This window comes from Nuphar pumila, chromosome 3, assembly GCF_984573655.1.
Source record: "Nuphar pumila chromosome 3, dmNupPumi1.hap1.1, whole genome shotgun sequence".
NCBI lineage: Eukaryota > Viridiplantae > Streptophyta > Magnoliopsida > Nymphaeales > Nymphaeaceae > Nuphar > Nuphar pumila.
In genome coordinates this window covers 50,405,580-50,432,758 of record NC_143251.1, presented here as the reverse complement: position 1 = coordinate 50,432,758, position 27,179 = coordinate 50,405,580, and the positions used below count along the sequence as shown (strand labels likewise).

The 27,179-nt window shown below is 33.5% G+C and overlaps 2 protein-coding genes across 2 annotated transcripts in view; both read right to left on the bottom strand.

Annotated features, from left to right (window-relative positions):
* The window catches only part of URE (urease), a 181,110-nt gene extending 175,097 nt beyond the window's left edge, over positions 1–6,013 (bottom strand). Inside the window, exons 1-2 of the mRNA XM_090001615.1 lie at positions 5,857–6,013; positions 5,666–5,736 (exon numbers count right to left, since the gene is read on the bottom strand). Of these exons, the coding sequence (XP_089857741.1) occupies positions 5,666–5,736; positions 5,857–5,982 (197 nt within the window). The 5' untranslated portion in view covers positions 5,983–6,013. The remainder of the gene's footprint in view (positions 1–5,665; positions 5,737–5,856) is intronic.
* Positions 6,014–11,600: 5,587 nt separating this feature from the next.
* On the bottom strand, positions 11,601–26,257 carry LOC149842863 (uncharacterized). Its single transcript, XM_090001614.1, has 3 exons — positions 26,043–26,257; positions 25,611–25,646; positions 11,601–11,796 (listed from the first exon to the last, which is right to left on the bottom strand). Exons 1-3 carry the CDS (start codon positions 26,231–26,233, stop codon positions 11,625–11,627), a joined length of 399 nt encoding a protein of 132 aa, XP_089857740.1. The 5' UTR covers positions 26,234–26,257; the 3' UTR covers positions 11,601–11,624.
* Positions 26,258–27,179: the final 922 nt, after the last annotated feature.

Genomic DNA, 27,179 nt, shown 5'->3' with positions numbered 1-27,179 from the left:
GATGGCGGTTTTCTCACTCCTTTGGCACCACCAACACTTGAGAGTCACGAGGACTTTCAAAGTCTGCCTGAGCGCCACGAAAACCTTCATATACGATCAGGTTTGCCAAAGATAAAAAGCTCAAGGCTCTGATATCATGTAATTAAGTAGGTTCCAAATCACAATGCCACCAAGGGCACGAGCACAATGCACTAAGGCCACAAGAGAGAACACTCTTAAAAATAATAATTTTTATTAATCTGAAATAAAGCACAAAATATGTAAAGGGGGATACATCCCGTATACGCACACACACGCACAAGGAAGAAGATACCTAGCCATTAGGCACTCCTAACGGCTAGTTTGACAACAACAAGAAGAAACAAAATAAAAAACAAAAAAAGACAAAATACAAAAAATGATTTACACAAAAAAACACATATTATATGGAATATATATATAAATATACACACACACACACAATCTAGCTAGCCATTAGGCACGGCTAGTTTAAAGGCAACAAGAAGAAACAAAATAAAAAACAAAAAAAGATAAAATACAAAAAAATGATTTACACAACAAGATTACATATTATATGCAATATTATATGACACACTACATGTAATTTGTATTACAAGCAAAGAAGAAATAAACACACACACACATTATATATATATATATATAACACTTACAACCATGGCCCTTAGTGGCTTGCATTGTGCCCTGTAAACACACCAAATTTTTACCTTCATCCAGTGTTTGTCCATTTCATAAGTCATCACAGATCATTGCATGTCATTGCACGCATTCTGCATAGCATTGTATGACATTGCATCTCATTTTCGAGATCCAGCACTCCTATTTCAAAACATTCAATCCAGATTTGAATTTTAAAGCTTTATTTCAAAATCAGTTTCAAAACCTGGGTTTTTATTCAATACTCTGTTATTTTCCAACCACAGGACTTTGTATTTCGAAATATTTTCTCAGAAAACAATCTGGATTCCTTTCAAATTCAAACTTTAATCGATTTCAATTCACAGATGAGACCCATTTAGATGGTGTCGCTTCTGAATGCCTCTATTCATCAAATTTCTCAAATTTTTGAAAGTTTCAGTCCGATCAGGACTCTGTCTCAGAGTCCTAATCCGGTCAGAAGTCTGGTTTTTAAGTCTGTTTTACTTCCATTCTCAATCTTTTTCGTTTGTTTTCGAAATTTAGGTCATTTCACAGAGTCCAGTTAGTTCAGGACTCTATTTTAGAGTTCGGTCGAGTTAGGAGTCTAACCCTGACTGTGTTTTCTGACTTATTTCATCATTTCTTGATAAAATCTTTTGAAAATTCTTTCATTTGGCTTTTAAAATCTAAAATCTCAGAGTCCTAAGAGTTCAGGACTCTAACCCGGAGTTCCAGTTCGCTTGAGACCCTATTTTCAAAGATCTTGAATTTCAAATACTGATTTTAACCCCTTTTCAAAGCCATTTTCAGTGTTTATTTCAAAAATGTTCAAAATTCGATGTGGGCCCACTCAGTTGGCACCATATCCAGAGGAATTCTAACTCAGTTAGGACCTTATGCCATTTCAAAAATCCTAATTTTAAGTTTACTTTTGAAAATCTTTTGAAAACTCCTTCAATTTCAAGTTTTAAAATCGCTTTTTGAAAAACTCAAGTAGGGCCCACTCGGGGTGGCGCCATATTCGAGTAAGTCAGGGCTAGACTAGGGTTAGTTGATGTCTTGGTTAGTGTTAGAGGTTTAGAAGAGTCAAAACCATTTTGAAAAACTCATTTTTGAAAGTTAGTTTTTAAAACTAGTGTTTTTAAAGGTTTTTAAAAGTGTTTTAAAAACCCAATGTGAGAGAATGCCAAGTGGCACCACATTTGGGGGATTTTTAGGATTAGCTAGGGGTTAATTAGGCATTAGTTTAGATAATTTAAGCTAGGGGTAGTTAGGTCTTTCCACCCAAAAAGCGCCCCCCCTTAGAAGAGTCCAATTTTTTTAAAACATTTGATTTTTAACCTAAAATTTTTTTATAAATAGAAGGCCATAGGGGGTCGATTTTCCAATCTCTCTCCTATTGAGTTCTTGGAGCTTCTCTCTCTTCTCCAGCTCTTCCTCCACTGCAGCAGCCTCAAGGTAATGTTTTTCTTTAATTTTTAGTTTTTTATTTAATGTTTTTCATTATTTTAAGCATGATTTAGCCATTGGCACCATCATCTTCATGGATTAAACCATGGATTTGACCTCAAGAATCAGCAAGAACGATCCAAGAAGGTGATCTAACCCTGTTTTGGATGATTTACAGGGATTTTAATCCATTAGAATTGATTTTAATATGATTCTTTGCATTATTAACCAATAAAATATATGATTTACCCTTTTCAATGGGTTAAATCTATGTTTTAAAGGTGATATCAAATTCCAGCCATTGATTCCCTGTTTTTAATTTATTTTCATGGTTTATTCATGTTTGTTTTACGTTCTATAGCATAGAAATAAATTTTTTTTACTGTTTTATGGTTTATTTTATTTATTTACATTAGTTAATGCATGGTTTTTCAAGTTTCTTAAATTTCTGTGTGTTCTAGGTTTAGAACAGTAAAGATGATGTTATTTCGGATTGAAGCACTCATTGTTTATTTCTGATTTTTTTATATGTGATGCATGCATGAGTTATTGAGTTACTTTAGAAAAATCAGAGGTTTTGGATCTCGGGAACCCTGTCAAAAAAATCAGACATCAAATCGGGTTTTTAAAGCTTTAAAATCGTGGTTAAAATCATGAAGGTAACTTGCTGTGATGATATTTCTCTCATCTTATATCCGATTTTAGATCTGTAAAGTACTATGGATTCACATTGAATAGATCTGTCTTCTGTGAATTTTTCAGATTTTTTGACCACTGTTTAATATTTTTCCCTTTTCAGAGAATCTGTTTTTAAATTTAAAACTCGTTAGGGTTTACCAAAACCCTAATCAGACTTGTGTTAGTCATAAATCCCAAACCACAGATCCGATTTTAGATCTGTAAAAAGTGAGTATTGTTATTTTTCTGTCTACTATTCACCACTAAAATTTCAGAGATTTTTGTTTAGAATTGCTATTTATGTCTGTATTTTCAATATGGAATAGCTGTTTTAATCCCTGTTAAGAGTGATATATTTTAGCTCAGATTGACGGAAGGGTTTCTCCCTAACCAGAGATGATTTTTCCGATCTGTAAATTGGGAAATCTCTGTTTTTCTTTCTAGTTAGTCTCTGTAAAATTTCATAAATTTCCATGGAGATTTGATCCCTGGTTCAGGTCTTGGATTGAAACTGGTTGGTGAATTAGGTCAAAAATAGCATATTTTTAGAGTTTAATGCAATTTTCGGATTAATTTAATGTCAAAAAATTATTTTTATAATTCCAATTCGACATTAGGGTTATAACAAGTGCAGGTACCAATTTTTATGGATTTTGGAATCCATTTGATGGCTGAATTAAGCAAATTGCAAAACCGGGTTCCTGAAAGATCCAAAAACAATGCTAAAATCACAGTTTTTGTGATATTCTTGAATTTTCGTGTATAAGCATATATTTTTAGGGTTTTATTATGTTCATAATCATATTAGGATGCTTTAGGTTTAATTTTGTGCTCATTTGATTTCATGTAGTGCATAAAACCTAAGTTTTACCAAAATCTCTTTAAAAAAAACCCTGATTTCAAGGCCATAGTCTTGCTATCGGGGGCAATTTGGTCATTTGACCTAAATTTCGAAATCCCTAACCCTAATTTTCATATTTTTAAGCATGTCACATCATATTTAGCTTAGTTTATTACATTCAAATTTTAAAACTTGCATTTTATCAAAATATCTTTCTGAAAACCCTAATTTCAAGGCCATAGTCTTGTCATTAGGGGTATTTTGGTCATTTGGACCCCAATTTCGAAATTTCATATTTTATCTTCCTTATGTATTCAATTTTATTTCATACTTTATCATTTTGATTTAAGGGAATCATGGAAAAAAGGCTTATATCTAGCAAAATCCAACAATTTCCTGATATTGCTGGATAAATCTAGAAAAGCCAACATATTTTCATTAACCAAGTTTTCTAGTTTTGCAGGTACATTGAAGACTTTATTTTTCATGTATTTAAATTTCAATAGTGATGTAATTTGTAATTAAACTTTGGAATAAGAATTTACATTTCCTGCTTAGCTTAGGCAGCATTGCATATAGTTTATTTTTTTAAATAATGTTAATGTGTGATGAATGATGATTCATGCATATTCTTACAAATTCACCATGTTCTACACGAATGGCACATGCACTAGCTTCTATGAAGTTTATAAACTTGGTGGAATTTGTATTTATGGCCATAGTCAGAATATGAATGATATCTAGATTTATGATCTTAACATTAGCCACATTCAGCCTACACTCTTAGGCTAACTTCAAAATGCACTGCATTTCTCAAAAATACAAAAAGTATTTCTCAATTCCTCAAATCCATATTCATTCATTTCATGCATTTGCCAATTCCAATCTCAATTCAAAGAAGTTCATTTTCTCAAAATCTCCTAAGTCTTATAGCAAAATCGATTTTCCCAAAGACATTGAATTTCCAATGATATTTCAAATATTTCTCAAGTTCCAAATTCAAATTTTCTAAGTTAGAATTTCAATTTCAAAGTTTGAATTCAGAGAAACCAAGTCTCTCAGAATCGATTTTCACTAAATGTCAAGGATTTCTCAAAATCGATTTTTACTTCTCTCAGAAGTACATTTCAAATCCCATTTCACGATTTCTCATGTGATATCATTTCCAAGATTTACATTTTCTAAATATTTCAATCATTCAAAGCAAATATCATGTTTTCAAATGTGCATTTTTCTGAAAATTCATAACACATGCCTGATTCTTTGTGCATTTAGAAATTAGAATATGATTTAGACAAGTTGAATAGAGTAGAGCATAAGATTGATCCTTGGTTCAATTACCCCTGTTAAAGGTGGCAGGAACGGTTGAACCTCGTACCGACAGACGAGTCCCATTCTACGGAATTTTCCCGCATTTTAAAACGGAGGCGAGTTATTTTCAAAAACTTTTTCAAAGGTCAGTTTGATTTACAAAAGTAAAATTTTGCGATGATAACATGCCCCTAATGGCTTCATGAGCCATGTGCATTTGGATTTGTTTAAGTACATTATACAACCCAAACCTTAAGCTATGCTCATCACTTGGTTGAGGTTTATAAAGAATATTGAAGCTTCAAAAAGTTTGCACAAACTAAACGTTCATTAACAGACCGTTGAAATGTTAACTCTTTCTAGTGAATGATAACAATCTAGCTTCAAAAAGCATAAACACAATCTAGTATTAAAAAAGTATAATACATTTAACAATATAGTTTTAAAATATATAATATATTTCACAAGGTGTCAGTGTTTACAAATTTGTAGATATTTCAAAGTTCATTTCTGCGACCAGATGATATCCGCAATCAGTAGAATTATTAGCCAGAAAGAGAATGAATTTCTAACTCCAGTCTAAAATGATTATAAAGTGCAAAATGCCAATAACGATATCATGTCCAACAAAATTGGTGAAATGTTGAGAATAGAAAGAAAACATTATCTATATTAGGACTATGCTATTATTAACCCTTGAATCACACAAAAAAGAGTATCTATAGATACCTTCCCAAAAGTTGCCTCCCAATATCCATTAGTTCTGCAACTGTTTTGCCGTCTCTAATGAATTCCAATACCTATGGAAAAAGTAAAACGTTATTATTATAGAAAAAGTACAGACAATTCATTCATTAATAATCCTAGGTTCATTAACCAAAGAGAGCTCAGAATCCAACTCGAGGAACAATCAACGATACCTGAGTTGCGATGAGCGCGACCGCTTCGGGGTAATTAAGCCGGAGCCCGCGAGCCAAACGCTTCTGCGCTAGGAACCCCGCATTGTGGAGAACTAGCTTATCTACCTCTCTTGGAGCCAACTTCATCTTTCCAGTAAGTAACAAATTCCGCTACAATCTACAATCGGTTCACATGATCATCGTTACGACAAAAAAAAAAGCCCAAAAATCAGATTTTGAAAGGAAAAACAAACACGAAATGCATAAAAATCGATTGCAAAACTTCTAATCGATATCAAAATGCCGATTCTGGTTGATCTTCCGATCATCCTCAACACGAAAAAATATAAATTTTCCTCTTAGATAATTGAAAAAACAAGAAAAAAATGGTGGTGATGATCGGATTAACGCCATCACCTTATTCTTCTCTACAAATATGAACCGAAACCTCCTCAGAATCTCTGAGACGCTGCCTAAAGGGTTTCCGAAACTTGGAAGGGGCCGGTAAGAAGGGCTTTGAAGATATCGGGAAAAGCGAAGAATCTGACTTTGATGGAGGAGATAAAAAAAACGCAAATAAACAAGTGAATAAAGTATTGCTGCCGCTGATGATGAATGGCAACAGTGTTGCTGATGCAAGAGTTGCAGAAGTTGAAAGGGTTTTAAAAATACTAGATTCCCTTTCCCTGATTCAACGTCACGTTTTGGTGTACGGTAGGACGTGGTTTGCACTATTCGGGTCGATATCCAACCCGCCCGAATCAGCTTTGGTCCGGGGGGGTGGGGAGCGGAGCGGGTATGAGATTTTGAAGAGAGAGAGAGAGCCGAACTATAATCATCAACATTACTAAACGAAAATAGGTTCAACCAACATTGAACCTACCGGGAAACCAAACACGGGCCCAATACATGCCAAGGAGCCCCAAAAAAGGAAAAAAGAAAAGAAGAGATGCAAGGAGAAAAGGAAAAAAGAAACAAGAAGCAAATACAGTTAGGCGACGAGCATCACCCAGGATCATGAATGGTCCCTGGAGGCAGATGATGTTGCAGATCAGGGATGTTGATGCGGAGAATGGCGAATACGTCCGCCAAAATAAGGTTCACCATTTTGTTGAACACTGCCGGAATATGCCGAAAAATAGCATTGTTGCGAGTCATCCATACGACCCACCATGACGAGAGAAGCCAAGTTTGCCAAATAATACGCTATTTGTTGCAATGACGAACTGGTTGAGGACCCCACAACAAATCATTGGCGAACGATTCCTGACGCACGCTGACCCCCGGCTTCTTCCAAGTCACCTTAAAGATGTTTTGAAAAACAGAGCACTCCCAAAAAAGGTGAAAGGCAGATTCTTCAGCCGCCTCACACAACACACATTTACTCGGCAGATGAAATCCGATGGATTTGAGGAAGTTGTCAGTTTGCACCCGATTGTGTAAGATTAGCCAAGCCAGGAAACATGATCTCGGAGTGGGACCCTTGCCGCAGATCAGGTTCGTCGGAAACCGGTCCACCCCCGACGGAAGGAGAGCGAGGTAGCCTTCTTTAGAGCGGAAAGATCCGTTCGGAGCAAGGTTACGACCAAAGAACTGAGACTGCGATTCAACATTGCCATTATGAGACAGGACTGCAGACCATGCTTGGATCCATGATCGCTGAAGCTTTGACATAGATCGCTGACGCACGCTTGTGGCCCCCACCCATGATTCCACACCACCATATTTAGCAAGAAGCACGCTTGCACACGGAGACCCAGGTTGGTGTGCAAGTCAGCTCTGGATCTCAAGCGAGGGGCTCGCCAATGGACCGGTAAACGTTTATAAAATATCTAAATTCAGGGCTCGCCAATGGACCGGTAAACGTTTATAAAATATCTAAATTCAATCAGTAAGGATCTATGGATCTCAAGCGTTTTACCAAGGCCAACCAATATGTAGTTAGTGATGGGGTGGGTTTTCCCTTGTTCTAGCCAAAAAAAACTTCAAGATGAACAGCAAATGAGAAAGTACCTTGAGCTTCGACTCTTTCATAAGAGTGAACATGTGAGTAGTGATTGGGCTCGTGTTCAACTCGCAAAAAACTTGGCTGGACTCGCAAAATGAGTTCGACAAACCCAACACATATTACTAGTACTGACCTCTATTCTAATCACATGAGCTCATCTAGTGTTAGAATCAATAGTTAAAAAGTTTTGACTTGCAAGCAATAGGTGTAGAGCAAAACTTTATTGCCTTTTGCTTCAAAACAATGTTTCCTTTTGTAAACAATTTTCCAAGATTTGTGTTTGTTGTGATTTGGCTCAAAATTTTGTGCTTTTGAACCATAACTTTTTGGGCGCAATATCTAATTTTTTTACATAAGATTTTGGGAAATGTTTTTTTAAGAGAAAAGTCTTCTCTATGAAAATTGTGTAATCTCATATTGATAATGGAAAATAACTCGAGAAAGTTTAAATAGTATAGAAATGGCTTTAAGGGTAAGTCCCTCTTGGGTGATGATAGATCAGGTGCAATCACATTGCACGCTTTGAGTGTGCCTGACTGCCCTCCACTAGGTGCAGTGGAGGGCAGCTGATCCCTCTCCTCTTGGGTAAGGTTTTCAATGGTTCAGGTTTCTCTCATATCATAGTTTACCTGAACCTGATTGGTTTTTTTTTTTTTTGTGTGTGTGTGTGTGGGGGGGGTGGGGTGGGGGAAGGGGCGATCAAGTACCCGACTAGGATTATATCGATTCAAGAAAAATGAATCTCAAACTCGACCCTTTATAATTTAAAGGTTATAAAGTGCATATTTTCACCAAAAAGTACATGTAAGATAATCAAGTCAGCCAGATCAGACCGAGTATCAGGAAAAATTTATGTCCCAAACCTGACCGACATGTTACTTGTTCAGATTCGAGCTAACCTGAATAATTTTGTTAGAAATCTTCATGCTCAAACTCGAGTATTCTTATATCTAACACAAACCCAACCTATTAACCACCCTGTTCTCTTCTTTGGGCATTTCAATTTAACTTTGAACTTTGGATTTGGATTTGACTTTGGATTCAACTCATCTTGACTCAGCTCAGTTCGGTTTGATCTCGGTCATGGCCTTAGTTTGACTTTTACTATTGACCTTATCCTTTTTACCATTTTTACCTTCTTAAAATAGTCTTTATTGTCTAAAATGTCTTGAGAGTTTGACTGATTGGTCAAGGGTCTTTTTGCACCCAATTTGAGTGTACCATCTAGCCAAACAGCTAGCCTTAATGTCCATATGGGCATTAGGAATGATGTGAGTCCATCTGTCTGTTTGGGCTTTTATAGTGCATGCAAGGACATTATGGTCTTATTGACTTGGGTTTATGTATGCCTTGATTGCTTCTTCTTTTTTTCGAAAGGCAAGCTGGGGTTAGGCAGACCCTTACCGGTTATTATTAAACGTATTACTGGGGTTTGAACCTGCAATGTCCTACCACAAGGAGACGTGCACTAACAGCTCCTGCCAACCACGCGGAGCCCCCTTAATTGTTCTTGGTTTCTTCTTTCATCTTTGCAATTCTTTTGTTTCACCATTTATCTTTGCTTTTTGAAGCCGTTGAATGTTACTGTGTAATGCAAGGTGGACAATTATCTTAATGCACAAGAAGATATGAATATGACGTGCAAACTTGATTGTATCCCAAAAATGAGAGATTGCAAGCTACTCTATTTCCAACAATGTTCTTCTTATACGAGCCGACTCAAACTTGTAGTTCGGCTTACCACAAGCACAAGCTAAGCTTGTATGGCTCGAACTCGGCTCATGTAACTCATTTACAGCCCTACGTGAGAACAAGCCAATTGAAATAAAAAAGTGTGACATTCACTGGTGGTTATTACATTGGCATATCAAGTAGTAAAGTGTCTCGAGAGTTTATTAGACTTTGTGGGCTTGTTCATAAGCCTATGCTAGCTGGGACAACCGATCACTAATCTACCTCGAGCTGCTCAAGTGGTTAGGGTAGTTCTTGGGATGGCGATGGTGGAACTGCGTTTTGCCTAGGACTAGGATTATATTGGTGGTCATGCACTTTGTGGGTTAAGACACTCACCTACGGTTTAATTACTTGGTAAGAGGGGAAGCTAAGGATGCAAATGGGTCAGATCCAGTGTTGAGGTCTTGCAATTTTTGCCTTAATTTTTGGATCCAATCGGATCAGACTCCCCATGTATTTAACTGTTTTGGATCCAAACCATTTGCATCCTACCATTAATTGGCGAGTGTATTGAGGTTTTGTTCTATAGTCTAAGCTGAGAATGGGCTGTGTGTTCGCCCCCGAACACAAATTCGTGTGTTCAGGTGTGTATGGAGGAATATCTTAGGACCCGCGATAATTTATATGCCAATGTTACCCATGATGATTTTATAATACAATAACATAAAAAAGATAAATAACATATAAAAAAAGATAGATATGTATTTGACGGAAATGTCCTCCCGTAAGATAGATATGTGTTTGATGAAAATGTCCTCTCGTAAATAGCTTTGCACATTCCCGCGAGTCTAGGTTCCCGCCTTGATTTTTAGCTTGTGTTACAACACATTGCCGCCTTCTCGTTCCTATCTTGTGTTACAAAACATTGTCGGGTTCGTTCTTACCTCGTGGAGATAACTATAAATCGATCGACTAGTTCGATCATTGGTGGGCGTTATAGGGGAATTTGTCAACCATCTTTTTTTACAGTATTCTCTTCTTCGTCATTTTTGTTAGGCAGTATGAAAAAAAACAATGACGAACAAACATTCCAATAAGTGTCATCAAGGCATCGTGAGTACCTTTCCATGTCATCATACTATTGCTGAAGAACGTATGTCATCGTGAGTGCCATTAAGGCATTGTTTTGTTATTGCAGGTACATGTTGGCTTTTTGACAGTTGAAAAATTGAAGATATTTGTAAGACACTGGGACCTGTTGACAAGAATGCTTGGTTACATATGCGAGAAAGAGCCTCTACCCCATCTGGTATCGTTCATTTACTTAGTATATGCAATGCAACCTAAATTGCGGTTGCAGTAACATACTACCGATTTGTGAGATATTGTTTTGTTTGTTAATATCTATTGTACACTACAAGAATTCTGCGGATTAGCGAAGGACGCTCTCTGACGCTAAGCTATCGCAAATTTGTCGCTGAACTGTTTAGCAACAGATTGGTGATGGCGTAGCAATGGATAGCGTCCATCGTAATTTCTTGGTCGTTAATTACAGACAGAACTGATCTGTCACTAATTCGCGACAGATTAGTGAATGTCATGATTCATCGCTAAATAAGCATTGATTTGGTTTTGTGACAGATACATATCCATCGCTAAAATTTAATGATGAATGTGTATCCATCTCTAATATTCATCGCCAATTTAGCGATGGATTACATTCCATCGCAAAACATCGGCTGATTCAGTTTTTGAGACATATAAATATTCGTCCTTAATCCATCGCTAAATTGGCAACGAATATTATTCATCATCAAATACCATCACCATTTTGCGACTGAATTTCTTTGAAAAAGCCATTGCTGAATATTAGCGACGGTTAAATATGTCGCTAATCCATCACAAAATTTAAAAAAAAATAAAACAATTTTGTTTTAAATATAAATATCAAGAAAAATTTTCTCGTTATACAATTTATATAACCTGTGTATAAAAAATAAAGTACACATAAAGAATACATATACAAAGTGGGTGAAACAAATTTAACACAAGTTATAAGTGAAACAAATTTAATAACCCAGTATAATCCTTGCCAAGTTCTAATTAGTTACAAGTGAACATATACAAAGAGTTTCGTTTGAAACAACAAGTACGTGAAACAAATCCAACATATGAAGCTAATCCTTGCCAAGATTCGGAGCACCATCCTCTTTATTGTCTCAATTTGCCCCTCCGTCCATGCCTCTATCTGCTTCTCTACGTTGATCATCTTCAACATCCTACAAGAGAACTGAAATGTCAGTATTGATAAACAAAATATAATAAAATAAATTATATACAATGCACCTAATCTAAGGCAATCAAAGAAACATGGCTGAATGACACATAGACTAGCAATAAAGTGAAGGACATTAACAAAATTCATAGGTTGTCAAAAAAAAATCATAGTGATAAAATCATGCTTATATGTGTTCTAAGGTTGTCAAAAAACTTTCATAGTGATTCAGTTATGCATATATGTGTTATAAGGCAGTCAAAATTTTTTTATAGTGATTCAATCATGCATATATGTGTTCTAAGGTTGTCAAAAAAAATTTATAGTTATTCAATCATGCATATACATGTTCTAAGGCTGTAAAAAAAAATCATATTGATTCAATAATTTATATATTTGTTCTAAGGCTGACAAAAAAATTTCATAATGATTCAATCATGCAGATATGTGTTTTAAGGTTGTCAAAAAAATGTCATAGTGACTCAAGCATGCATATATATTTTTTAAGGCTATCAAATAAATTTCATAGTCATTCAATCATGCATATATGTGTTCTAAGGTTGTCAATAAAAGTTCATAGTGATCCAATCATGCGCATATGTGTTGTAAGGTTGTCCAAAAAAATTACATAGTGATTCAGTCATGCATATATGTGTTCTAAGGTTGTCAAAAAAAATTTATAGTGATTCAATCATGCATATATGTGTTCTAAGGGTATCATAAAAATTTTATAATGATTCAATCATGCATATATGTGTTCAAAAGGTGTCAAAAAAATTTATAGTGATTCAAACATGCATATATGTGTTCTAAGGCTGTAAAAAAAAATTCATACTGATTCAATCATTTATATATTTGTTCTAAGATTGACAAAAAAAAATTCGTAGTGATTCAATCATGCAGATATGTGTTCTAAGGTTGTCAAAAAAATATCATAGTGACTCAAGCATGCATATATGTTTTTTAAGGTTGTCAAATAAATTTTATAGAGATTCAATCATGCATATATGTGTTCTAAGGTTGTCAATAAAAGTTTGTAATGATTCGATCATGCATATATGTGTTGTAAGGTTGTCCAAAAAAAATACATAGTGATTCAATCATGCATATATGTGTTCTAAGGTTGTGAAAAAAAAATCATAGTGATTCATTCATGCATATATGTGTTCTAAGGGTGTCATAAAAATTTTATAGTGATTCAATCGTGCATATATGTGTTCAAAAGGTGTCAAAAAAGTTTATAGTGATTCAATCATGCATATATGTGTTCTAAGGTTATCAAAAAAAAATCATAGTGATTCAATCATTCATATATGTGTTCTAAGGTTGTCAAATAAAATTTATAGTGTTTCAAGCATGCATATATGTGTTCTAAGGCTGCCATAAAAATTGTATAGTGATTCAATCATGCATATATGTGTTCTAAAGGTGTCAAAAAAATTTATAGTGATTCAATCATGCATATATGTGTTATAAGGTTGTCAAAAAAAAATCATAGTGATTCAATCATGCATATATGTGTTCTAAGGGTGTCATAAAAAATTTATAGTGATTCAATCATGCATATATGTGTTCAAAAGGTGTCAAAAAATTTATAGTGATTCAATCATGCATATATGTGTTCTAAGGCTATCAAAAAATTTTCATACTGATTCAATCATTTATATATTTGTTCTAAGGTTGACAAAAAAATTCATAGTGATTCAATCATGCAGATATGTGTTTTAAGGTTGTCAAAAAAAATGTCATAGTGACTCAAGCATGCATATATGTTTTTTAAGGCTGACAAATAAATTTCATAGTGATTCAATCATGCATATATGTGTTCTAAGGTTGTCAATAAAAGTTCATAGTGATTCGATCATGCATATATGTGTTGTAATGTTGTCCAAAAAAATTACATAGTGATTCAATCATGCATATATGTGTTCTAAGGTTGTCAAAAAAAAAATCATAGTGATTCAATCATGTATATATATAAGGGTGTCATAAAAATTTCATAGTGAATCAATCATGCATATATGTGTTCAAAAGGTGTCAAAAAAATTATAGTGATTCAATCATGCATATATGTGTTCTAAGGTTGTCAAAAAAATTTCATAGTAATTCAATCATTCATATATGTGTTTTAAGGTTGTCAAATAAAATTCATAGTGATTCAAGCATGCATATATGTGTTCTAAGGATGTCATAAAAATTGTATAGTGATTCAATCATGCATATATGTGTTCAAAATGTGTCAAAAAATTTTATAGTGATTCAATCATGTGTATATGTGTTCTAAGGTTGTAAAAAAAACATAGTGATTCAATCATACATATATGTGTTCTAAGGGTGTCATAAAAAATTTATAGTGATTCAATCATGCATATATGTGTTCAAAATGTGTCAAAAAAATTTATAGTGATTCAATTATGCATATATGTATTCTAACGTTGTAAAAAAAAAATCATAGTGATTCAATCATGCATATATGTGTTCTAAGGTTGTCAAATAAAATCCATAGTGATTCAATCATGCATATATGTGTTTTAAGGCTGTCATAAAAATTGTATAGTGATTCAATCATGCATATATATATTCTAAAGTTGTAAAATAAGATTTATAGTGATTCAATCATACATATATGTGGTTTATGGTTGTCAAAAAAATTCATAGTGATTCAATCATGCATATATGTGTTATAAGGTTATCAAAAAAAATTTATAGTGATTCAATCATGCATATATATATTCTAATGCTGTAAAAAAAAATTTGTAGTGATTCAATCATGCATATATGTGTTCTAAGGTTGTAAAAAAAAATTCATAGTGATGAAATCATGCTTATATGTGTTCTAAGGTTGTCAAAAAACTTTCATAGTGATTCAATCATAAATATTTGTGTTAGAAGGCAGTCAAAAATTTTTAGAGTGATTCAATCATGCATATATGTGTTCTAAGGTTGTCAACAAAATTTCATACTGATTCTATCATTTATATATGTGTTCTAAGGTTGTAAAAAAAAATCATAGTGATTCAATCATGCATATATGTGTTCTAAGGCGATCAATTTTTTTTTATAGTGATTCAATCATGCATACATGTGTTCCAATGCTATCAATAAAATTTTATAGTGATTCAATCATGCATATATGTATTCAATCATGCATATACATATTGAAATCTAACAACATGAAACTAACGACATGAAACTTTAGATATGTATTTAAATAAACATTATACGTACCTGACATGCACCAGAGCTCATGCTGAAGGCAGACGAAGTTCCACTTGTCCCAAAAAAGTTGCACAACTCATTATGGATAAGGTTGAGAATGGCTTCATGTAAAAAGTCACGCATTGTGTCCTGAAGAAGCTGGCAGACACCATCCCAAGAAATAACAGGGTCAATCGGACGCTGGGAGTTGATGCTGGCGGAAGAACTCTGAGAGCCTTGGCTACAGGAGGCAACGACTGGTGTGGTATTCATATTACTCCCAAACCCGAACACACGACCTTTTTTGGGTTCACCGGTTGCAGTCACTCATGCTGCAGGATCAAATGGCAGATGCTGAGTGGAATCATCACTATATCGCACTACCATCTGCTGCTTGTATGATTCCTTCAAATAAATGATTACAGTATGAATTAATAATTAAGAATTACAATGTTTATGATAATATAATTCATGTTAACTTGTATATTACAATGTTTATTAATACAATAAATACATATCGTTGTCGCTCTCACCTTCTCTGATACGAACTCTCCTATGCTCTTATGTTTATGTGTTTCAACAAACACATCCTTGTGAGGCACATGGCCTCTTTTTTCAGCTTCCTACAATATTAAATGATAAAAAAAATCAATTAGAAAGTATGCAGAAATACTTATAAATTTGACAATATATATATATATATATATATATATATATATATATATATATATATATTGATTAGTTGTCATTTTCTTCTGGTGGCTCCCAAAAGTCCTAGAACCACCTGTGTGTAGATGGGTATCAAGCATCTTCACTCGGTTTGGTGTAGCCTTTGTTAAGTCGTTTCAAAATTCATGGCTTGCCCACTTGTCGTACATTGCATCCCAATAATCTGACCTAATAGTAGAAGGGTCATGGCCCTTCCCCTGCAGTGGATCATCTATCCCACCAGCTGCTTTTATTGTTGCAGTCTTCATACTGTGAAGCATATCGGCAAATCGACTGACACCCACCATCTGCCACACTAGCCTCGCGTGTTGCTCCTCCTTCGCAGTCGCGAAGCGATTCGTAGCCTACAAATAATTTCAGAAAGTTATTATACATGACTATAACAAAAAATTAAATATGAAACACATTAGCTATGATAAACGATTGTATACCATGAATGAGGATCATAATCTGTCCAACACCTCATTTGGATACTCTTTCCATTGAATGATCGGTCTTGGAAGATACTGAACTAGTGACTTCCTAATTTCTTGAATCACTTCTTGTGGCTCGAACCTCGCGCTGCATATGAATTGATACACATTAACAATCGACTATCAATATACACTATTTATAAGATAAGTATTCGGCAAGTGACAATAAAATACTTACGGTCGACTATTGATATACATTATTTGAATGAGTTGTCGAGTGTTAGACGAAGAAGACCCAGGATCTGACGTTGTCTCGTGATGTGTATGAGTAGCTGGTGTAGGTGGGTCATGTGCAGGTGAAACATCATCTATAGAACAATGAGTTAGAAATTCACACAATGCACATTTAAACTAATCAAGTATACAATTATTTAAATGATATAGCTATCGAAGCATTACTTGAAAATGAAGGCTGAGACTGACTATCACTGAGCTGGGATCCTATAAAGACGATTTAAAAGTAATAATTTTTATATCAACATATAAGCATAAACATAATGAATGCCTATATTTAAATATAATATAAATACATCTACCTAATGCTGTCTCACGGCCTCCACTTGGTCCTCTACCACTGGGTGCTCGACCAGTGTGACCTCCACGAACCATATTCTAACAAATAAAAATGTTATTTGGATCAATTACATAAATCTTGATCTTAGCATGAACATGACATATGCATGAAATGTAAAGATTTAAAGGTCCTATATGAATCAGTTTTATAACTATGCATGAACTGTGCATGTACTAGCTAAGTATGCATGAAATGTAACATGATATGCAAGATATACTGTGCATGTAGATGGTGCATATGAGAAAATGATGTAGTATGTATTACAAGATGTATTTTACTAGCTCGAGTATGCTTCATCATCACTTGTTTGACTTTCATATTCTTCTTCTTCCTCCTCATCTTCGTCTTCTTCCTCATTGGGCGACCATCCCCTTGGTATATCAATTGGATCACATTCTTCCATACGTGTGTCATCGGACAATGGAGATGTGACATGCAAACCATGTGTGACATCGTGACCATAAAAGAAGTCATACATATCATCTGATTGATAGTAATCACCCTCTTTAACAATCTTGTCTTCCTGTAACTGATAATACTTGGGGTATAGTTTAGACTTCACCTTGCAAACTGCTCACCATTCATTTTGATCTGACTTCCTTATATTCGGATATGAAGTATAGTAAACTTGTTGAGCTTGTGATGCTAATATGAATGGTTCATATGTTTCAAACATTGATTTATGATTCACCTCCATAATGCCTAAGGCTTTGTCGACTCTTTTTGTTGTGGGATCAAATCAATGACACTTGAATAAAGTTATTGTGTTATTTATGCCTAAGTAAGTCAACTTCATTATTTCTTTAATAACACTGTTGTAGTCAAGTTCATTTTCACCGTAACTGCTACCCTTGACACACACATCACTATTCATCATTGACTTGTTTACACCATAGTCTTTTGTATATAATCGATAATCATTTATGATGTACCCATTATAACATTGCACAACTTTGGTCAGACCATTTTGTAAATCACATATTCCTTGGTCATTAACATCATCATGGTGGACCTACAAGCATAAACAATGATTGTAAACATGACCAATTAAGTAACATATTGTTGTTTACAAGGAAAGAATGTATGTCATCATCCTTACCAACTTTTTCAACCATGCCCCAAACTTATTTTCATGTTTTTTCTGTACTTCTGAATCAGTGAGATGTGGAAGTTCTCTTCGTGACTCCAGATCAATTTGTCTGCACTTAACAAATAATTATATTACTGAACCATGTACCTAGAGAACTTAGTGTAACATATTATATATACTTACTCGATGTAGAGATCGATCTCTGAGTAATTAAAAAAGATATAGATTTGTGTTGCGTCTTGCTCTCGATCTTTCAAGAGTCTTGACCAGCAATTGCCAAAAGCATTCTCAAGTGGTTTAAATATCGATAGTTTGTCAGCCACAATAACTTGTTCTCCATCATCATTATGAGGTAGGCAAGTGTAATGTGTTGAAATATGAGGCTCAAAGTACATAGATGAGAAATTTGAAATCTCTTATAAAGTGTACGCCTCACAAATTGAACCCTCCACTCTTACTTTATTTCGAACCTTTTTTTTTTTTGAGGTCAAATATGCATCTGTCAACAATATACATCTCATAATACAATAAATTCCCAATAGCATTAGAGAGAAAAATATAAATAAAAATATACCTTTCAAATATGTACATCCATCGATATTGCACAAGACCACCAACCCTAAGTTCATATGGCAAATGTATGATCACATGTTCTATAACGTCGAAAAATACTGACAGAAATATATTCTCTAGTTGACAAATAGTAGTGACGACAGAATCCTCAAAATTCTTTACGTCACTAACTACAACTTTCAATGCACATAATGTTATAAAAAATCGACTCAACTCGGATAATACCTCCATATAGATTTGTCTAACATATCATGGAATGCTAGAGGAATCAACCGTTGCATGATAACATGACAATCATGGCTCTTCAACCCATATAATTGTCCCTCGTCTATCTTTAGAGCCCGAGCAATGTTAGAGACGTATCTATCTGAAAATCTCAACTGTCTCAACCACTGACATATCTACTTTACTTGATCTGGTCCAAACACGTGCCTTTGGTTTCAGTACTTTGCCATTGTACTCTTGGAGTTCTAATTCTGGTCTTTTACATATTACTTTTAAATTCATACTAGCCTTCGGATTATCCTTTATTTTTTCTTTGATATTCATTACCGTATTGAACACATTATCAAACACATTTTTCTTCACGTACATCACATCCAAATTATGTCATATCAATAAGGTCGGCCAATATGATAGTTCTCAAAATATAGATTTCTTTGTCCAATTGTGATCCTTCCCAAATCCAAAGAAGGGCGTCACACTACGGGCATTTGTCATTCCATATAGAAAGTATCACAATCATCTTAAAATCTCTATGACAGACAACCGTGTAGGTGGACCTTCTATTTCAGTTATGCCTGCTCAGAACGATTTCTTTTATAGTTGGAACGGATGGTCACTAGATAAAAATCGACGATGACAATCAAACCAACACAACTTCCTTCTATGTGCCAATCTAAAAGATTTTGTATCCTTGTGATCGTTACAAAAAATTTTCTTTTGTTCCTTTTTAGAGGAAAAAAGAGAAAAACTCTCGCAAGGTCTCACTTGACCTTTTGTAAACATATTTTGAAATTACTCGCCTCCGTTTTGATATATGCAAGAAAATGGGAAGACGGGATTCGCTCGTCAGTACGAGGTTCAACCGTTTCTAGCGCCTTTACCAGGGGTAACTGAACCAATGATCGAATTTATGCCTTTTCTTTATTCAAATTTATCTAAGAAGTTATTCAAAGTCCTAAAGGCACATAGAATTAGGCTTGTGCTATGATTTTGAACTGGAAAATATGTATGCTTTTAGAAATGCTTTAAAGATTTAGATTTTTCCAAGTGATTTTTGAAATAGATTTGAAAATATCCTTTAAGGAATGACTTTAAAGTTCAGAAATCAATTTTGATTTAAGAAATTCGAATTTGAAGTGAACTTGAGTTGAAAGTTTGAAATTTCAAAATTGAATTCAAAGTCAATAAATTTGAAATCTAAATTAATGGAAAATCGAATTTTGAGCTGATTTTCGAATTTAGAATTGAATTCAGAATCAAAGTTGGAATTTTGAAATTGCTTTCAGAATTGGAATTGAAAGATCAGAATTAGATTAAAATTGAACTTTGAATTTAAATTTGAAGAATTGAAATCTGAAATTTAGAATGTAATTAAATCTGAAAATTAGGTTGGGAATTTAGAAATCAAAATTAAAATTTTGGAAATGAAATTGGACTTTAGAATTGGAAATTCAAAATGAAATTTGAAATTTAATTTGAAATAAAAATCAAGAATTGAAACAAAATTAAGAATTGAAATTTGAAAATTAGAAATTTTAAAATTGACATTTGAATTTGAAAATGAAATTCGAATTTTAGAATTTGAAGTTTGAATGAAATAGAAAATGGAAATTGAAATTGAAAGTGAAATTCGAAATTTATAATTAGAAATTTAAAAGAAAATAGAAAATTAAGATTCAAATTAAAATTCAAAATTTGGAATTGTGAAAGAAATAAAATTGAATTTGATACTTTGAAAATTTGAAATGAAATTCAAAATTGAATTTTGGATTTTGAGAAATAGAAAGTTAAAAATAAAAATCAAAAATTGGAGTTTTGAGACGAATTTATTTTGAATTTTGAGAATTGAGAATTGAAATTGAGATTTATTTTGAAAATTGGAATTGAAATTTAAGATTTAGATTGAAATTGGAATTGAAATTGAAATTTGAAAATCGATTTTTGGAAAATGAAATTTAATTGAAATCATTTTGGAATTTGAAAATTCAAAATTGATTTCAGAATTAAATTGAATTTGAAAATTAAAATGAAATTTGAAAATTTTGAAATAGGAATTTGAATTTGAAAATTGAAATTGAAATTGAAATAGAAATTGAAGTCAAAATTGAAATTATTTTGGATTTTGAAAATACTTTGAATTTGCAAATGATTTTGAATTTGAATTTAAAATTCAATTTTGAAATAGTTTTGAACTTTACTTTTGAAAACAAAATGAAAAATAAATTTCAAAAATCACTTGGAAAACACTTTGAAATTGAAAATGTTTTGAATATTTTTGAAAAATAATGATGCAATTCTATCTTAAATGATAAATGTATTTAAAAAGGATTTATTTGAAATTAGAGTTAAAATCAAATTTCATTCTTTAATAGAACTAAACAAGATTAAAACTTTAATATATTCATGACTATGGTCACAAACATATTCCAATTTAATCTTTTTTTAAATTCAAATAAAGAATGAAATAAATTTTCATGCCTTTATAGAATTAAAACAAGATTAAATTTTTGTATATTTATGACTATGACCATGAATATACTTTGATTTAATCTTTATTTTAGATTTTAATAAAGGAAGAAAATATATTTGAAATATGATGATTTTTTTTAAAATAAATTATATTTTAATAAAGAATAATAATTTTAAGTATTATTCATATTTTGACTATGACCGTAAATACACACTTTACTTAGTTTTATTTATCATTTATTAAATGGTGCATATGCTATTCATGTTTTCTCATAGTGAATTAAAAATAAAAGAAAAATAAATGCAAGAATTAATTATGAGAAATTAAAACTAATCTATATATAATTCATTCTAAACTAAGCATAAAGTAAATTTCTCATTAATTGAATTATTACAATACTTGAATGAATTTACATCAATTAAAAATAAAGAAAAAAAATCCTGCAAAATGAGCAAACATGTTAGAAATAAATGTAGGCATTTATGGATTTTCTTCAATTATTGAAAAATTGAGAAAAATCCATAATTTAGCCTTTTTTGCCCCGAAAAATGAAAGAAAAATTCATAAACATATTATAAATTGATGAAATTTGATTTGAAGGTTCCTAATAACCTTAAAAGCATCCTAGAATCGAAAAATGTAGAAAACGTTTGGAGGAAAACCCAAATTTGGGTTTTTATATCCAAGTAAAACAAGATATTTCAAAATTTGAGATATGTAAATCGACCCTATCAGAGTATTTTGAATGAATGGAAGCCTAAAACAACTCTGATTGAGCTGTCATTTGATTCCATGGATTCTTAACTCTTCAAAAAAGCATCTTGTTTTTACAGATTTCAAAAAACATTTTTAAAACTCAAGATATGATTAAAACATTGAGAAATAAATTTTGAAATTAGGAAATTAAGCTTTGACAGACAAGTTTTTGTAACTTTCGAGTTTTAGGAGCTAAACTGATTCAATTTCTTTCAAATTTGCGGAAGAAGTTGTTCAGTTCAATCATGAAATATTTTCAATTTACAGATCTAAAAAATGATCTTTCATTGTGGAGATCCCATCTGATCAAGTTGGTCAAAAATTTGTAAAAGTCTATGAAAGAAAATTCCAAAGGTTTCTGATTTTTTATTCAAATGACATATGAAAATTTAATAAAAATTTCTGAAAATTGGTGTGCATAAACTACATATTCTAAGGAGAAGACTCTTTTTCATGGATCTAAAAAATGATCTCTCATTAGGGAGATACGAATACACTAAATTGGTTTTAAGTTGGAATAATGCCTGAAATTGCAAATAGACAAGTCGAAAATGATCTCCACTAAGCTCATGATGAGCAGTGTCAGTCTATTTCAAGCTAAAATTGGTTCATTTCTCGCAAAATAAGTTCATTTTTAGCTCAAATTTCAGCCAGACTATCTGCGAGACAACCAAACCCGATAGATCTTATCCCCAGGAGTCTGACATAAGTGCATCAAGAGTTTGAATGGTCCAATTTCAGTTCAAAATCACTTTTTACACACTCAAACTTTCGTTTTAACTCATTCGAGCTCAATTCAGTTCAAATTGAGCTAGCCCCAGCTGGTTGAGCTAGTGTTTAATCTCCGAATTTAGTTCACCTGAGTATAACCGACTTCAGATTCAGTTCATTCTAACCCAGTTCAGTTCAAATTAGTTCAGACCAGTCTAGTACCGTGTTTCTCCCCCTGCAGGGCGAAGACCGCAAAAAATAAAATTATCAGGGACATTGTTTCTAATAATTTTTGAACTGAGACAGACCCCAAATTCAGACTCAGATCAATTCCTTTATCCAATATTTTATCAATATCCGAGATCCGCTCCATTTTAAATCAGATATTGGATCTAATGCGAGATCTGGTTTCTAATTTCTTCCCAGACCTGGATTTTTCATCTGATTCATCCAGAAATCCATGTCTAAAGTCTAATTCATTCTTTAAACCTAAAATATCTCATTAGATATCCATGATCCAATTAAGCTATTTCATATCCATTTTAGTTTGGATCCACCTTCTGATCTGTACTGAAGTTCAGTTCAATCGAATTCTGAACTTAGATTAATCTAACATCTGAGATTCAATTTCACTTATGGGTTTCTGATTCAAATCTAGATCCAATTTTATTCTCTGAACTGGATCCAGATCCAAAATCTCAATTTTATTATGAATTTGGAGTTTTTCCATTTTAAATTCTTCAAAAATCCATATTCAGGGTTCGATTCCCATTTCAAACCAAATTTCCTTCAAATTGAGATCCAGATCCAATATTTTTCAAAACTTCAGATCCAGATCCTTTTCAAAACTCAATTTTTATCCTAATTTTCAAATCAATCTTTGGATTTTTAAATTTAAATCCACCATTTTGCAATAATCTTTTGAAAAATACCTTCGATCCAGTTCAAAATTCAGTTTGGATTTCGAAATGTCAAAATGAGTCCAGATTCAGTATCAAAATTCATTTTTTTATTAAAAATAAATTTGAAGATTTCAAATTCAATATCAAAATCTAATTTTTATCCCCAAATTAAAAAATAACCTTTGAAAAATACCCTGGATCCAGTTCAAAATTCACTTTAGATTTCGATTTGTCAAAATTGATTCAGATCTAGTTTCAAAATCTAATTTTCATTCAAAGTCAATTTGGGGATTTCAAATTCAAAATCTAAATCCAATTTTTATCCTCAATTTCAAAATAATCTTTGAATTTCAAAATCCAAAGACAGTATTTTTGCAGAATCTCTCAAAATTCAATCTGGATCCAGTTTTTGCCCAATTTGGATTTCATAAATCAAAATTGAATTTTTGAAATCCAATTATTTTCAAGTTACTCTTTTCATTTTGATTTTCTTTTTATCTTAATTTTTAAAATCTAAAATCAAAAATATTATTTTCAAAGAGGGGCACCACTTGGCATTTTCAAGATTCAAAATAAAAATCGATTTTTTACAAAACTTTAAAAACCCTCTTGCATTTAAAAACCCACATGAGCATCACCCAACGGTTGATGCCATATGTCGTTTTTTCAAAAGAAGGACCACTTTGCCCATCTACAAAATTGAAAAATGACTCACATGGGCACCCATGTGCAAGAGGGGTGCCATGTATCAAAGATTTTATGAAATGACAATTTCGCCTATTTAGAAAAAAAGAAATGCCCACATGGGCTTGGCACCCCCTTCTTGAGATTTTTTAGTCCCATATCTATCATTTTGCAAAAGCCATCCCCATTCTCAACTATAAATAGACCCATTGAGGGTCTCTCTTCTCAATAAGTTGGAGTTTGAGAAATTGAGAGAACAAAAACAATTCTCTCTTTCTCTTCCCTTGTCCTCTCTCTCCTCCTTTTCTCACTTAGGAGTGGACGACTTTTCCAAAGAAGAAAAGTCTCCTCCTCACACCCACACTCAACATCACATTCACGGCATCTCTACTAAAGCATAACATCATCCATAAGGTACATCAATACAATGCACAAGAAATTTGCACCTTCTATAATACCCTCAACCTCAAGGTACTGGTTCATTAACTAAATACAGTTCTTGAGTTTTGAGTACCTTCATACTTTACAGGTTCAGGGAACTTAATATGCGGCCTATCCACATGTGTCGCTGCTCCACCAGTTGGAGCATTCCTTAACTGTCGCTCCAACTGATAATTTTTTCATCAGACAACATCTAATTCAGTAGTCAAGATGTTGAACCTTTCTTGCAGATCATCGAACTTAGTGTTAAGACTTCTCATAGAGTCTTCGTATCTAGCGGCAAGATCGTCTACAAAATATTTCACTCCCTATACTGCAGTCTTGATCTTTTGATCAAGCACCCCCAAAGAAATATTTGTATCATTAACCAACCTTTCCACATTGGTCACAATCTCTGTCAACTCGGCAACATTGTGCACGAGCGTTGTCACATGATCATCAACCATGAAAACATTTTTGGGAGGAACTTGACTACCCAAAAAAAGTTTCTTATGTTTCTTCGGAGGCATACTCAATGAAAAATGTCAAATCCTTGTCCCAAACTTTAACAAGGCTCTGATACCAACTTATCCCAGATTGAAAGTGATGGCCCCCATGACATGCCCCGATATACCCCAACACCAGAACGGTCTTTTCAGTGCACAACGAAAATCAAGCTAAACATTGCTCATCAAGCGCACTGGGTGCAATAGCACAATCATACACACACAATCACATAAAGAGAACGAGGAGACAAGAGAGTATAAAAGAAGACAAGAAAACAAAAGCTTCTATTAACGAGTTAACGAGTGCAAAGAGACCCCAAAATAAGGGATTCCATGCCCGTACCCAGGCAGTCCATCACTAAATGAAACTACATTTCTGCATGTTTGGATTATCATTTAACAAAGCTACTTAAAACACAATTAAGGATCTGCAGTTAATCTGAGAAAGAAAAATCATCAAAAGGTGTACAGATCAAGATAGACAAGCTAACAGTTGAAGAAGCATACCCAAATGGAGCTCCTCCTAGCTCACTTGAGATGGTGCTGCACAATGAAAAAATCAACAAAGATCAGCAACAGAACTACATATAGGTATATAACAGAGACAATTCATCCACCAATTGAAAGGAATGAGAGGAATGAACCAAGTATATCGAGACCAACATGGTGAAAAACGAAAAACACAGCACAAGCATCACAAAAAAAAAGGGTAACAAGCGAAAGAAGTCACCAAATTTTTGCCTTTTCCATTTTTATTTCTCATTTTCATGACTCCCCACGTCGTCAAAATCAAATTCTAGCATAAGCTAACTTAGATCCCACCGTTTTCCGCTTCATTTCGACATCCAACCCACGAAAGGACTAGCAAAGCAAAATTACCAAACTCATGCGAGAGAGAGAGAGAGAGAGAGAGAGAGAGAGAGAGAGAGAGAGAGAGACCTTAAGACGCCCCAAACGTTCTCGGATGCGAGCCAGCGGGCGGTGGCAGCGGCGTTGGCAGGGTCAGGCTTGGGCTTGAGAAGAAGGGCACCACCACCACCAGCACCATCATGGAATGATGATGCTGTTAGTGGAAGGAGGATGGTGAAGCAGAGGATGCAGAGATACCTCACCATGTTATTGATTGCCATCCTTTTACCCTAACCCACCACGGGAACAGACAATATCTACCGTTTCTTTCTACTTGGGGACAGATTTCGGTTTATATACGTTGATAGGTTGCTTGACTGTCTGGTAAACGACGCAAGTTGCTTGTAAATCGCTCGTTTTGGCTTGGTAATGTGCTCATCGGGTATGGATTCAGAGGGTCAGTAACACAGTGAAAATAATTTAAGACGGCAATTTATCGCTTTGATTTTTTTGGGTGAGATTTTGAATTTTTTTATTTATCTAGCGTTTTTTTTATGAGAAAATATCAGCTAAAAATAGATAAATTAAATTTAAAAGATATGGGGCCAGAAAAATAAAAAAAAATGACAGTTCCAGATCTTGCTCAAAATACAAAATTTTAAATAAAATCATTTACAGCTTTTAATTTCCAAGCTATGAAACCATTTTTCTTTTCTAAAGACATTCAAAGCCTTTAATTTTCAAAATGGATTATAAGAAACTGTTTTCTCCTGTAAACACTTCCTAAAGATGAATAGGCTGATTGACAACGTTGGTTTCCTTTCCTATTTTCGGTGGATATTGAATAAGACCAATTTTTTTTCGTATTGAATATGAGAGAAAGGTGGATAAGAAAAACTTCATTACTATTGATTCTATGATTGTATTGTGTACGAGAAAGTACAAAAAAAATGGCATTTAGAATAAAAAAAATGGGATTTTTTAGTGGCATTGCCACAATAGACATGTAGTGGCACTAGGGTGTCAATGGGTCTAGTTTAACACGGACCTGTTCCGTATCAAACCATATAGGGTCTGGGTTTGGTGACAAATAAGAAGGCCGGATTAGAATCTGAGTCGGACCTGAACAGTCTGATTAATATAGAGCGGGGTATGGTTTGTGAAATTTCATCCCAGACCCTGGCCCAACTCAAGTTCCGATTAAGATCCTTAATTTATCATTATAAA